The sequence below is a fragment of the Malus domestica genome, chromosome 02 (assembly GCF_042453785.1).
Source record: "Malus domestica chromosome 02, GDT2T_hap1".
NCBI classification, from domain to species: Eukaryota; Viridiplantae; Streptophyta; class Magnoliopsida; order Rosales; family Rosaceae; genus Malus; species Malus domestica.
In genome coordinates, this window is record NC_091662.1 from 27,486,010 (window position 1) to 27,500,913 (window position 14,904).

At 43.9% G+C, this 14,904-nt stretch overlaps 2 protein-coding genes across 3 annotated transcripts; one reads left to right on the forward strand and one right to left on the reverse strand.

Moving 5' to 3' along the window:
- Nucleotides 1-5: 5 nt before the first annotated feature.
- Nucleotides 6-14,885, forward strand: LOC103432010 (uncharacterized). 2 transcript variants are annotated; one of them, XR_011578295.1, is made up of 7 exons: nt 6-166; nt 295-350; nt 482-532; nt 603-713; nt 821-875; nt 1,340-1,448; nt 1,949-2,079. XR_011578295.1 is itself a non-coding variant. In XM_070817495.1 (5 exons), the coding sequence occupies exons 1-5, from the start codon at nt 473-475 to the stop codon at nt 14,665-14,667; spliced, it is 381 nt and encodes a 126-aa protein (XP_070673596.1). In that variant the 5' UTR covers nt 350-472; the 3' UTR covers nt 14,668-14,885. The 2 variants fall into 2 exon arrangements, 1 of the variants encoding a protein (XP_070673596.1); XM_070817495.1 differs by lacking the exons at nt 6-166; nt 1,340-1,448 and adding an exon at nt 14,639-14,885 and having other exon boundaries at nt 350-532; nt 1,949-2,074.
- LOC139193804 (uncharacterized) lies at nt 9,188-13,206 on the reverse strand. The gene is made up of 6 exons (XM_070817493.1): nt 10,430-13,206; nt 10,249-10,346; nt 10,068-10,165; nt 9,887-9,984; nt 9,706-9,803; nt 9,188-9,530 (listed from the first exon to the last, which is right to left on the reverse strand). The coding sequence occupies exon 1, from the start codon at nt 11,882-11,884 to the stop codon at nt 11,210-11,212; it is 675 nt and encodes a 224-aa protein (XP_070673594.1). The 5' UTR covers nt 11,885-13,206; the 3' UTR covers nt 9,188-9,530; nt 9,706-9,803; nt 9,887-9,984; nt 10,068-10,165; nt 10,249-10,346; nt 10,430-11,209.
- Nucleotides 14,886-14,904: the final 19 nt, after the last annotated feature.

Consider the following 14,904-nt stretch of genomic DNA (forward strand, 5'->3'; position numbering starts at 1 on the left):
TTTTCTGTAGGTAATTGATATTGAGGAGATGGCCTGGGCTCCAAAATATGGTTTGAAAGGCCAGATTGATGCTTCTGTCAGAGTGAAAGTTGAATCCAGCAATGGTGAATCTCATGGGAAAGTTATGCCTTTAGAGTTCAAAAGTGGGAAAGTACCCAAGGGCCAGGCAAGAATAAACTAGTTTACTGAAACCTGTCTAGAATGATATTAAACTTGTCATGTTTATCATTGTATTAACTTATGTTGTTTAAAGTTTCTCTGTTGAATCTTGGGTCATGGTTGTTACATGTGCAGTCATCTATGGAGCATAGTGCCCAAGTGATCTTATACACTCTCCTCATGTCGGACAGGTAGTTATAGTTTTGTTCATCTCTATTTTTTTTGGTTTCCAGGGGGACCAGGCCCTTTTACAAGTCAATATTGATATCATTTGAGATAACTTTGTTCCATCTACTATGCGACTCTTGTATTCATGTACCAGAAGCATGTCGATACTGGTCTCCTATGTTATCTGCAATCAGATCAGACACAGGTAGTATGGAGTGCACCTGTATCGTGTATTTAGTCTTTAATGAATTTATTTTAATAAAAGAATAAAACAGGGAATTATGGCTAGAAGATCTGACCTGGTTGGTCTAATCATGCAACGTAATGAACTTGCAAATGATATCCTCAAGGGGTCACGAACACAACTACTGCCCCCAATGTTACGGGTACGATGGTTGCTGTATTATGAACATTATTTTTTTCAGGAAACTCTTTACTGGACTGATATTTCAGATCAGATTCTTTCTGTTTTTGTTCTTTTTTCGTGCTGTAGTGTCAGCATTTGCGGAAGTTGTCGCCATCTAAATGTTTGTACTGTCTATCACAAGGTAATTGTATTATTCTTGTAAGGTTTTGTGTATGCGTGGATAGTCGTTGCTAACTAGGAGAGTAAACAATTTGTTCCTTCATAAATTGTTCGTATTCATCTGCTCTTGGATACCTTCAGCTTGTAATCTTGCGGGCCTCTGTGTGTGTGTGTGTGTGTGTTAATGAGATTCTTTCAAACTTTTGCCTGCTCTTGTCAGTGGAGGTGCAGCATTGATTTTCCCTTTAAATGAGACTTTTAAGTAGGTGTTCTACTCTTGTTCTCAGTTCCTGTTTGATTTCTGTTACTATTTTACTTGATTATTCAAAATAATATACTGCCTAATGCAAACAATCTGTACACCAATTTCGTCACGTGATATTCGCATGACTGATTAATTATTATTTGAATCCTTGAAATCTCCATGTCATCAGTAAGTTATTGAAACCATTCCTATTGACTTTTTTTGCACCCCCTGCCATTTAGGCCTCTGAAGAAATTGACTGATGGAGAACCTTAGTTCTACTTTATGTTTCAATGCAACCCTTCTTCAACAAAAGATGTAGATTGCACACTGAGATGTGGTGATTTTGTGGTATGTTCTACTTTCATAATGCGGGTTTTTGGTAGTTCACATGAACGCTGATTGTTTGTACTACTTTTAGCATAAAGTTGTTACAGCAGTTGTGCATTTTATGTACTCGAAGTTGTTTCCCTGGATATGTCCGGACTATTAAAGAACATGTAATGTTCATGATTCATTTATCAAGAATCTTTTTTTCTCTGGCGTGTACTTTTACCCTAGTACATCTTCTGTTGCATGACTGTTTATTGCTCTATGGATTTAGATATGTAAGATGATGGGTTCTACATTAAGATTTTCAGATGTTTTATTAAGGTGTCGAGTGTGTAAGTAGTTACGCTTGACTGTGTTTTCTGGCACCTCTTCCTTTGATATTTGATAAACATAACAACAATTATGGGGTATTGACTTGAGATAAATAAACGTATTAACAATGTTAGAACACAACTTCTAGCTATGGAATCAATCTGATACTTTATCATATGTTTCATTGTTTTTTCCTACACATGCAGGCGCTTCCTGTAAACTGTCACTGCCTAACAATATTTCAACAAAAAGGAAAATTCAAAGCCTCTTCTGCCCTAATGCCTTCCCTCCCACAATCACTGGAGGTTTGAATTCTTTTTCTTTCCTGGATGGAATTTGTTTGTACCATACTTGACCAATCCCGAAACTACCGAGCACCGGCCAACGCTATACTGTCAAGGACCCAGAAGAGTTCCCCTCCGACCAGGAGGCCAATCACTACTCGACACGTGTCAAGATTAGAAGCCAATCAGAGCGCAGCACGTGTCAACATCAAGAACCAATCATAACATGACACATGTCAATGTGACAAAGCTACAAGTTTTTCTATAAATAGGGGTCATTCCCCCACAATATGGCCTAATGCCATTTTGTGTTAAATCATTCACAAGAACTCACTAAATTGAGAGCTTGATCCTTTGTACTTGTGTAAGCCCTTCACTACTAATAAGAACTCCTCTACTCCGTGGACGTAGCCAATCTGGGTGAACCACGTACATCCTGTGTTTGCTTCTCTGTCTCTATTCATTTACGTACTTATCCTCACTAGTGACCGAAGCAACCAAGCGAAGGTCACAAAACCTGACACTTTCTGTTGTACCAAAGTCTTCGCTGATTTTGTGCATCAACATTTGGCGCCGTCTGTGGGAAACGACACTTATTCCTACTCTCTTCAGCTGTGTCAAGCTGGTTTCTATCATTCGTACACTTTCTTTTGACCAGGCATCCCTCTCCAACATGGGAAGCGAAGGAAGCCACAGCACACAGAATGACACCCCCCTTGCACATAGTGCGAAACAACGAAAGAAGGAAGGAAAACGAGTTCTTCTTCAAGCTAAAGTCGATGAGTTGGAAGCTCAGAACAACAAGATAGCAATGAAGAATGAGGTCCTCCAGGAGCAATATGAGAAGCTCTTCGAGACACTCCACGAAGCTAGGCAAGCTCAGACACGCGAGCTTGTTGCCCCCGTGGAAGTCAACCATCAACTGGGTGCCCTCCAACATGGAGGGTCACATGCATTCGACATAGATATCCCTGATAGGGAACAGATTACCCCTCGACTTGATAATCAACATGAGGCTTCTCTTAACCCAGTTGCTTCGACCCGAACCATGAGAAGTGGAGGGAGACACCTCTTTGCTGAAGGGGCAGAAGGATCGAAAGCCGTCTTTCGCGATTGTCGGGATTTCCTGAAGCAACGTCGAGAGAATTCCATCCATATAAGCTCAAAGATCAATGACCCAAGGATTTCTGAGAGACTCGGTCCCCTGCCACGGCCCGAGCCGGCCACCAATTTGGGGAAGGGGCAACAAGTCCTAGAGAGACATGAGGGTACAGGGGACTCAGAGGTGTTCCGACAGACATACCCTGGAAGCCAGTACAACGAGTCCAGGGAAAAATCACATGCCCTTGATCAAACCTTCCTAATTCCAAGAGGAGATGGAGATTTACGAAAGAAAGCTCCAGTGGCACATAACTCCGCTCAGGACCCCCTTGTCCTACAACTTATTGAGGAAGTAAACAAGTTGAAGGCTGAACGTCAGGCTGAAATACCTGACTGGAACCAACCCAGGCCTGGCCCTCTTACAAGGAGGATCCTCAACACCCCCCTTCAAGCAAAGACAAAGCAAAAGCTTGGCTTGCAACTTTATACTGGAAAAGAGGACCCGATTGAGCACCTTAACCTCTTTGAGTCCACCATGGCATACCGGATGCACACCGACGAAGAGCGATGTCTTCTCTTCCCCTCCACCCTCTCTGGCGGAGCTCTAAATTGGTATTGTCGTCTTACACCTGAGACGGTAGACTCATTTGAGGAATTGAGGAAACTATTTGTTTCCCAACACATTTTCCAAACCGATCGCTTGCACTCTGCAGATGACCTGTACACTATCCGCCAGAAGCCAGACGAGTCATTACGTATGTATGCTGGCCGCTTCAGCCATGAATACTCCCGGTGTGCCGAGGCAGACGACAAGACTGCCCTCAAAGCCTTCACGGCAGGCCTACGTGATTGTTTCTTTAAATACATGATCAATGCCAATACTTGGAAGACTTACTCTGAGGTGATGGCGCAGGCTTATAACCATGCCTCCGCCGAGGCAAAGACATATCAGGAGAAACCCCCTACAACCATCCTTTATCAACAAGTGGGAGGTGGAAGCCAGACTCACCTAAATGAGAAGACCTCGACTTTCCAAACAGCAGTGGCACCTCCCCATGCCTTGCATAATGCTTCGCCGAATCAACAGACATATCAATTTCAAGGCAAGAGGAAGGATTTCCATCCTCACCACTCTCATTTCAGTAAAAAGAGTAAGGGACACTATCCCGATAACCAAGGGTATCGCCACAATAACGCTCGCCCCCAGGCAGTCAATGCAGTGGGTCAAACCCGCGTCAAGATACCCCCTACCCCAAGGTATGAGACATACACGCCCTTGAATGCCACATGCGCGACCATTTACCCCAGCATAGCTCACCTGATACCAAAGCCAAAGCCGAGGCACCCAGATTACACGCCCCCGAATAACGCGGGCATGTTTTGTTGCTACCATGAGCATAACGGCCATGATAGCGAGAAATGTATCATCCTCCGTGATCGTATTGAAGCTTTGGCACGAGAAGGAAAAATTGATCAATTCCTCCTTCACCCTCAAAGGGATAACCGTAACCAACGCCAGGTGAATGTCATATATTCCATAAGCGGCGGCACACCCATATCTGAATCTTCCAATAGGGCCATGAAAAACAGTGAACGAATTCTGAGGCCTGGTCACCAAGTGTTTCACGTGGAAGACATCAGGGGAGGGAAGTATCAAAAGCCTAACTGGGATCCGATATGTTTCTACCCTGAGGAAGAAAGAGGCATCATCTACCCTCATAACGACCCATTGATCGTGGAGGCTCACATAGCCAACTTTGATGTTCGACGAATCCTCGTAGACACAGGGGCTTCGGTCAATATCATGTTTGCCGAAGCTTTCAGGGCACTCAGTGTAGCTGAACACTTGCTCGATCGCTCGATTTCTCCTCTGATAAGCTTCTCCGGTGATATCGTGCAACCCTTAGGGAGCATACATTTACCCTTTACTATTGGTACAGGCCCTTACACGGCTACCATTACCACTAACTTCCTAGTGGTTGACTGCCCAACGGCATACAATGTCATCTTTGGGCGCACAGGCATCAATGATCTCAAGGCTATGGTATCCACGCATATGCTGTTGATGAAATTTCCAACCCCCCATGGCAACGGCTACATCAGAGGAGATCAGCTTAGTGCACGATCATGTTACAACACTTCAGTTAAGCAACAACACTTGCCCGGACCCAAGGAAACCCTGTCTGTACATGACCAAGTCACAAAGACCAGCTTAGATGAAGCGAACTTGGATCTTCCTGATAGCAACAATCAACCCGATGATCCTCGAGATGACTCTTTCACCCAGCAAGCCCAACCTGCTGAAGAGTTGGAGAAGGTACCTATCTCAAGAGATTATCCAGATCGCATGGTGAAGATTGGCACCACATTGTCACCACCCCTTCGGTTAGCATTGATATCTTTTTTGAAAGAGAACACTGAAGTCTTCGCCTGGTCATACGAGGACATGCCAGGCATCTCTCCCGATGTCATCTGTCATCGTTTGAGTATTGACCCCAAGATCAAGCCGGTGAGACAGAAGCGAAGATCTTATGACGCTGAACGATACGAGGCAATGAAAGCAGAAGTTGAAAAACTCAAAGGCATAGGCTTTGTCCGCGAAGTCAATTACCCGACATGGGTAGCAAATGTGGTCCTTGTTAAGAAAAATCCGACCAAAGAAAGTCTTTTGCTTCAAAAGGTCTTGTGGAGAATGTGTGTTGACTACACCGACCTAAACAAAGGGTGTCCGAAAGATAGCTTCCCTCTTCCTCTTATTGACAGACTTATAGACTCTACGGCCGGATGTGAACTCCTGAGCTTCATGGATGCTTACTCAGGATACAACCAAATCCTCATGAACCCTTCGGATCAAGAACACACAGCCTTCACTACCGACAGAGGACTATACTGCTACAAAGTCATGCCTTTCGGCCTAAAGAATGCAGGAGCGACTTATCAGAGACTAGTCAACTCAATGTTCGCCGAGCAGATTGGGAAGAGCATGGAAGTTTACGTTGATGATATGTTAGTCAAGAGCAAACATGCTGACCAACACATCACCAACCTATATGAAACTTTCACTATTTTGAAGAGGTATCGAATGAGGTTAAACCCCAACAAATGTGCCTTCGGCGTAGGCTCTGGCAAATTCTTAGGTTTCATGATTAGCCAACGAGGCATTGAAGCTAATCCCGAGAAGATCAAAGCAATCCTCGACATGAAGGAACCGGTAACTTCAAAGGACATCCAGAGCCTTACTGGCAAGGTGGCAGCCTTAACCAGGTTCATTTCTAAGGCCACAGACAAATGTGCTCCCTTTTTTAAAGCACTTAAGGGAAGTAGGAAGTACATTACATGGACTGATGAATGTGCCGAGGCATTCAAAAACCTCAAGGAGTACATGAGTAAAGCCCCTCTACTCTCCAAGCCCGAGGTAGGAGACATTCTCATTATCTACCTATCGGTATCAGCTTCAGCCGTAAGTTCCGTTCTCATTCGAAAGGATGGGAATATTGAGCGACCTGTCTACTACGCTAACAAAGCCTTACAAGATGCGGAGACACGGTACTCTAACATTGAGAAATTGGCTCTGGCATTGGTCATGTCTGCTCGAAAACTCCGCCCTTACTTCCAAGCGCACTCCATCATCGTGCTTACCAATTATCCTCTTCGACAGATACTCCAAAGTCCTGACACTTCAGGGCGAATGATCAAATGGGCAATAACGTTGGGTGAGTTTGACATCTCCTACCAACCAAAGCCAGCTGAGAAGGGCCAAGCAGTGGCAGACTTCATTGCCGACTTCACATATCCGGTTGACATTGCTTCTACACCTGAAGCAGTGGCTTCATTACCCCCGGAAGCTCAGAAGATAGAACCAACAACCCCAGCATGGAGTCTGTATGTTGATGGCTCATCCAACCAACAGGGCTGTGGAGCGGGACTAGTCTTGACTACGCCCGACAAAGTAGCAATGGAGTATGCTCTTCGTTTCAAATTCAAGGCATCAAACAATGAGGCCGAGTATGAAGCCCTTCTAGCAGGATTACGTTTGGCCAAACACCTCGGGGTTAAACAAATTGATATTTTCAGTGACTCCCAATTAGTGGTCAACCAGGTTACCAACAACTTTGATGCTAAGGACAGCTCCATGGCAGCATATCTTGCGCAAACACAACTTTTGCTCAAGCACTTCCACTACCAGATCACCCAAGTTCCTCGAGCGGCAAACAGTCATGCAGACGCCCTGGCTCGCCTCGCCTCAGCTGTGGAAGACAAGATTGGAAGAAAAATTCATGTCGAACTGTTGGCAACACCAAGCACCATGGCCGCAGAAGTATGCAACTTACAACAGGGGGATAGTTGGATCACCCCGATCTATAATTTCCTTGCTCATGGCACCCTCCCAAATGATAAAGTCCAGGCTAAGCAAATTCGATACAAGTCTACCCGCTACCTGATCATCAATGATCAACTCTATAAGCGAGGTTTTAGCCTGCCATACTTAAGGTGTCTTACGCCTGCCGAGGCGGAAATCGTCCTTCGGGAAATACATGAGGGAGTCTGTGGAGATCATGCTGGATCTCGGTCCCTAGCACACAAGACTTTTCGCCAAGGATATTACTGGCCAACACTCCACCAGGATGCCATCAAAGTATCCCGCTCATGTGACAAATGTCAACGATATGCAACTATTCCTCATTCCCCTCCAGAGCCTCTTACTCCTATGATCAGCCCTTGGCCCTTCGCCCAGTGGGGACTTGATTTGATCGGCCCAATGCCGGCAGGGAAGGGCAAAGTTTGTTACGCAGTCGTTGCAGTGGACTACTTCACAAAGTGGGCCGAAGTAGAACCCTTGGCAACCATTACTGAGGCAAAGATAGAAGACTTCGTGTGGAAGAACATCCTTTGTAGATTCGGCATTCCCAATGCGATAGTCACTGACAATGGGCGACAGTTTGACAACAAGAAGTTCAGGTTGTTCTGCTCTAAGTTCAACATCAACTTATGCTTTGCCTCTCCAGCTCATCCCCAGTCTAATGGACAAGTTGAGGCCATCAACAAAATAATCAAGCGCACTTTGAAAACCAGCTTGGACAAAGCTAAAGGCTGTTGGCCAGAATTTGTACCCCAAGTTCTTTGGTCATATCGCACTTCATATCGGACTTCAACAGGAGAAACTCCATTCTCACTTGCCTTTGGCACAGAGGCGGTTGTCCCTGTTGAGCTCGAGCAAGCAACATTCCGAGTCCAGAACTACATTCAAAGTGAAAATGACAAACAACTCACCCTCAACTTGGATTTAGTCGAGGAACACAGAAACCAAGCTCACTTGAGGAATGTCGCCTACAAGCAGCGCATCTCCAACTATTATGACTCTAGGGTCAAGCTTCGTTCTTTCAAAATAGGAGACTGGGTCTTAAAGAAAAGATTACTCTGCGACAGAGTCCCGAGTGAAGGCACACTTAGTCCAAACTGGGATGGACCGTATGAAGTCATTGGCATCAGTCGCCCTGGCTCTTACACACTTAGAAGCTCCGATGGCAAGACCCTTGGCCATCCATGGAACGCTGATCACTTGAAGTACTACTACAAATAGACTCACGATGTACAAGTGTTGAGCTATAGCCGTTCGGCATCCTATGTAATGAAGGCCATTTGGCAATGAATTCAATAAAGAGTCACTACAAAACAAGCAAATGAAGACCGTGTCAAGCGCCAAAAAAAAAAAAAAAAAAAAAAAAAAAAACAACTTCATCCAAAAAGCTTCACCCGAAAAGCTTCACCTCCAAAGCTTCACCCACAAAGCTTCACCTAGAAAGCTTCATCTACATACTTTCACCATCAAAGCTTCACCATCAAAGCTTCACCTAGAAAGCTTCATCTACAAAGCTTCATCTACAAAGCTTCACCATCAAAGCTTCACCTAGAAAGCTTCAACACCAAAGCTTCACCTACAAAGCTTCAACACAAAACCTTGCTCCAAATAAACAAATTTTGTTCACAAAACCTAAACATTTTTTGTTTTACACCCACAAGGGCCCAAAATCTTCCTTCTTATTTATTCACTTATATATGTTCCCAAACATATTATGATAGATCAAATAATAATTCAAAGTCCAAAATTTCGTTATGGACAAAAATACAAGCAATTCACCAGTACTGAAGTTGTTACAAAAACTGGAATCTTCCCCAGCCTAGAAATCCAACAAAGCTTCGCCTCCTTTTCTCTATCAAATTTTTGCAGCTGCTGCTTCTCTCCAATGGAGCTGAATTTTGGACACCCTTTAGTTCTTGAGCAGATGAACAACTTTCAAGAAGGAACCATTTCTGTTTGAGCCACGGAAATTAAAGTGTTGAAGCTCCAAGCATGACAGTCGGATTCTTGCAGATTTCGAAGCTGCTGTGATGTTTCGAAGATCTGGAAATATTTAACCATTAGTTCATTCTGAATTTTTGATATGTTATGAAAGAGACGATGAGGAACAACTTCAATGAAGAAAGCATGCTGATCTGAACAATAGAAAATGGAGTTTCGAAGCTCACAACAAATCTGACGGGTTGACAGACAAATAATAACCAGTCATTCATCATACCTGAATTTCTTGAGTTATACAGCTCCGAGGGATCTCAAATTTGGATATGTTGTAGTTCACAAGCTGAGGAACAACTTCAATGAAGAAAGCATACCGATCTGAACAAGAGAAAATGGAGTTTCGAAGCTCACAACAAATCTGACGGGTTGACAGACAAATAATAACCAGTCATTCATCATACCTGAATTTCTTGAGTTATACAGCTCCGAGGGATCTCAAATTTGGATATGTTGTAGTTCACAAGCTGAGGAACAACTTCAATGAAGAAAGCATACCGATCTGAACAAGAGAAAATGGAGTTTCGAAGCTCACAACAAATCTGACGGGTTGACAGAAAAATAATAACCAGTCATTCATCATACCTGAGTTTCTTGAGTTATACAGCTCCGAGGGATCTCAAATTTGGATATGTTGTAGTTCACAAGCTGAGGAACAACTTCAATGAAGAAAGCATACCGATCTGAACAAGAGAAAATGGAGTTTCGAAGCTCACAACAAATCTGACGGGTTGACAGAAAAATAATAACCAGTCATTCATCATACCTGAGTTTCTTGAGTTATACAGCTCCGAGGGATCTCAAATTTGGATATGTTGTAGTTCACAAGCTGAGGAACAACTTCAATGAAGAAAGCATGCTGATCTGAGCAAGAGAAAATAGAGTTTCACAGCTCACAACTAATCTGACGGGTTGACAGACAAATGATAAACAGTCACTCATCATACCTGGATTTCTGGAGTTGTACTGCTCCGATGGCTCTCCAATTTGGATATGTTGTAGTTAAGGAATTAACGAACAACTTTCATGAAGACAACTTTGTGATTCGACCTACAGATGATGGTGTTATGTTGAAAAACAATTCCGGTGGTTAGGGGAAATGAAAAACAATTCCACCAAAGAAACATCATTATGATGTTTCATCATTATGGTGTTTTCATCATTATGATGCTTTCATCATTGTGATGCTTCCATCATTGTGATGCTTCCATTATGATGTTAATGCACCAACGGTTACACCTTCTGCAATTCCACTTATTCGGGCCTAGCAACCTTCATAAACAAAATCTATGAAGAAAAAGTCCGGGGCTACCACTTAGAAAACAAAAGAATGAAGTTTTGGTACTTACGACATGGACTATTAGCAAGACACCTCATTCGTCAACTCCCTCGACTAGAGACTTGGGGGACTCCCACCATATGCTACTACGCCTTGGTACTCAAAAGTTCGTGACTACTCAGCGACTTGGATTTTTCAAGTCTCCAACCGAGAAGTTTTCCTCACTCGGGAAATTAAGGGAACACTACCTCAAACTACATGCTTCACTCACAAAGCTTCAACAATACAGGTTTCAACAAAAGCAAAAATTCAAAGAACTTTATGAAGAAGGCTTTGGTGTATTTAACACAATATGTTGAAATGAAGCAAAGCTTATTTATTAATATTTTCGATAAGCCACAAATATGTACATATACATGAGTCAAAATAAACAAACAAAAGGGAGCCTTCACAAAGGTTGCTTAGGGGAAGTCTCAGCAGTCGGTAGAGCCCCAGAAAGAGAAAGCACCGGAGGGTGGTTATCCGGAGCCTCAGTACTTGACAAAACCCCAGAAGGAGGAGGCATTGGAGGTTCATCATTTGAAGCTTCATTACCAGGTACAGCCCCAGAGGACGAAGGCAATAAATGCCTTTGGAACAAACCCACAAACCGCTGATGATCAAGTAAAACCTTACCATCAGATTCCTTCATCTGGTCAAGCTTCCTCTTCATGTTTGTAGCATAGTCATGGGCGAGCCGGTGCAACTGCTTATTCTCATGCTTGAGCCCTCTAATCTCCTGTTTGAGACTCATCACTTCAGCAGCCAATGATTCAACTTGGCGGGTTCTAGCAAATAGGCGTTGGGCCATATTAGACACAGAACCTGCACACTGAACACTAAGAGCCAGAGAGTCCTTAACAGCCAACTCATCAGACCGTTTGGAAAGTAGTCTATTATCTTTGGGAGTGAGAAGGTTCCTGGCCACCACTGCAGCGGTCATATCATTCTTCATCACAGAATCCCCAACGGTAAGAGGACCAGTAGGGGATATGAAGGATGGGCGCCATATGTTGTCTGGAGAAGGCGTGGCTGTCTCTTCTCCAAGGTTCAAGTCAAAACGACGGTCGGAGGGTCCAGACATTTTCAAATGTGTTGAAGAAGGAAGAGGTCAGACAAATCAAGATCTTAGAAGTGCAAGAAATGAGCTTCTACTGGTAGAGATTCAAGTGTGCTGTGGAACTTAATGCCAGCCTCTATAAAAATCTGCACTCGACGGAGCTTCAGAAATCGAAGAGGCGTTTGCTTTCTCAAAAGCTGGGCTGCTCAGAGACCACGAGGGCCGATCTCAGAAATCGAAGAGGCGTTTGCTTTCTCAAAAGCTGGGCTGCTCAGAGACCACGAGGGCCGATCTCAGAAATCGAAGAGGCGTTTGCTTTCTCAAAAGCTGGGCTGCTCAGAGACCACGAGGGCCGATCTCAGAAATCGAAGAAGCACCTGCTTTTTCAGCCTCGTCAGCACCTGTCACATGCACACTCAGCTTTGCGGAAATTACGGGCAATCTGTCGAAGATTTCTGGTGAAGTAGAAAGCACGTGAATCTTACTGTTCAATCACCGCTCTCCATATGCACCATCAACTCCTCGGGTACCACATATAACTTTGTCAAAGATCTCTGACAAAGTTTAGGCACGAGAATTTCGAAGTTCCAGCTACCCTACTATTACCCATAAGGGTAAAGGAACAGCACCACTGCTTGACAACTGGAAAGTCCCTATGTGTGTCGACCTCCGGGTTTTGCGGCAAGACAGGTTGGCAAGAACGACCAACCTTTACTCACATTCGAGAAAAGACTCCCAACATAATTACTTTCTCAAAAACCGGAGTAGCACCGCTTTCCGAATCTCGAGAGTCAGATCCTCGACGGGATTGCTTGTTCGAAAACCGAAGAGGCACAACTCTCAGAACTTCGAGAGCCAGATTTCCTTAGATAAAGCTTGTCTGTAATCTCCACACGTAATATCAGCTTTCCAGATACCACATACCACTTTTTCAAAGTGCTCTGACAAAATTAAAACACGTGAAGCTGGCAGCTCCCACTACATTGCTGTGACCAAGAAGGGTAAAGGAATAGCATTACTACTTGTTATTGGGAAATCCCTATATACATTGACCTCCCTCCTCAACGGACAGGCAAACCTGCAAAAATGCTCAACCCTTTCTCGCATTCGAAAAGGCACCCTCAACATAACCTCTCGAAATACTCAGCTTTATTTCCCCCCGATAATACCTCAGCAAATAAGCCACACCAAGAACAAGAGTATCTCATATCATCAGGGTCGAAAGCAAGAGTATCCCATATCATGCTTTCTCCCTGTCTTTGTCTTTGTCCTTGTCCACACCTGCAGGACAAGGAGAAAGAGAGCAGTCAGTCGGAACCTGAAATCAAACCTCCAATTTGGAACTGACTGCCTGGAGCCTTTGCCTGGTTGCTTACTTAGCATTGCTCTCGAGTACTCATCCTCAACTGCTGTCAAGGTCACGAATTCCACCAGCAAATACCTCATGACAGTTGATCAGATATTGGCTCTTTACACTGAAGCTGCCAAGCGTGGATGAGTCACTATGAAGGAATGTTCTGAAGGACCATTTAAATGCAAAGGTTGCACACCACTTCTGCCATGCAAAAGATTGAAGCAGAAGGTTCAACGGTGAGCTGAAACAGATCACTACAGCACGACACCTTTCCATACCACATTCATTATTCCGTCAACAGCAAAAGTATCCCATATCATCAAGGTCGAACGTACTCTAGATTTGATGGACTTGTTTTGACCCTCAAATTTTTTAGTCGGCCTTATACTCTGAAGGGCACCAGAAAACCCTCCAGCACAGTTCAAGAATAAGCCTGTGGAAAGTTACTTCTTCAAAAGCAAAAGTATCTCATATCATCTCTTATCCATTTGCTTCTCCTTATCCTGGCAGTTGAATGAAAGACAAGGAGAATGAGAACAATCAACCGGAAGCCGAAGTCAAACCTCTGATCCTGGGTTGCTTACTTGGAAGTTTGACTGCTTACCTTGTCTGTCACCTCTTTCGGCAGATCTCCTAGCTCGGCGACTTGGGGGACTCCTACTATAGGGTTTGTATCACACTTGACTAAGCCCGAAACTACAACTAAGCTTCAAGTGAAATTGATACATTACCTTGTGCGTCAACATCAGCTAAATACACCATTCCCGGATGGAGGAAAAGTACTTCCAGAGAAGGGCAAATGAAGATCAGACCACACTTCGGTACTTAGAAGTTTCGTGATTACTCAAGGGATTGGATCTTGCAAGTCCCCAACCGAGGAGTTTCCCTCACTCGGGAACTTAGGGGAGCACTGTTTGTACCATACTTGACCAATCCCGAAACTACCGAGCACCGGCCAACGCTATACTGTCAAGGACCCAGAAGAGTTCCCCTCCGACCAGGAGGCCAATCACTACTCGACACGTGTCAAGATTAGAAGCCAATCAGAGCGCAGCACGTGTCAACATCAAGAACCAATCATAACATGACACATGTCAATGTGACAAAGCTACAAGTTTTTCTATAAATAGGGGTCATTCCCCCACAATATGGCCTAATGCCATTTTGTGTTAAATCATTCACAAGAACTCACTAAATTGAGAGCTTGATCCTTTGTACTTGTGTAAGCCCTTCACTACTAATAAGAACTCCTCTACTCCGTGGACGTAGCCAATCTGGGTGAACCACGTACATCCTGTGTTTGCTTCTCTGTCTCTATTCATTTACGTACTTATCCTCACTAGTGACCGAAGCAACCAAGCGAAGGTCACAAAACCTGACACTTTCTGTTGTACCAAAGTCTTCGCTGATTTTGTGCATCAACAGAATTCTTGTTCTGGTCTTCCCAAGTTGAAGGGTTTCAAGAAGTTGCATTTGTGCATGCGGGCGAGCTTCTTTTATATGCAAGCTAATTGTTATGAGTATGATTTTGTTTCCCCCCTGCTTTCATGTTAATTTGTGAAAAATTAAAGAACCAAATACAGTTTTGCACATGTCTTAAACATTTTGAAAATTGCTAATTGTAAACTGGGTGATCCTTCGTAATGGTAATCTACCTGTTGCGATCGTGTAGGCTTCATTCTATGAGTGT

Coding starts and splice junctions, on each gene's coding strand:
- LOC103432010 (XM_070817495.1), top strand. CDS start 473: ATGTACCAGAAGCATGTCGATACTGGTCTCCTATGTTATCTGCAATCA. Junction 533..602: donor TGCAATCAGATCAGACACAG/GTAGTATGGAGT, acceptor AGAATAAAACAG/GGAATTATGGCTAGAAGATC. Junction 714..820: donor TACTGCCCCCAATGTTACGG/GTACGATGGTTG, acceptor TTCGTGCTGTAG/TGTCAGCATTTGCGGAAGTT.
- LOC139193804 (XM_070817493.1), bottom strand. CDS start 11,884: ATGTCTGGACCCTCCGACCGTCGTTTTGACTTGAACCTTGGAGAAGAG.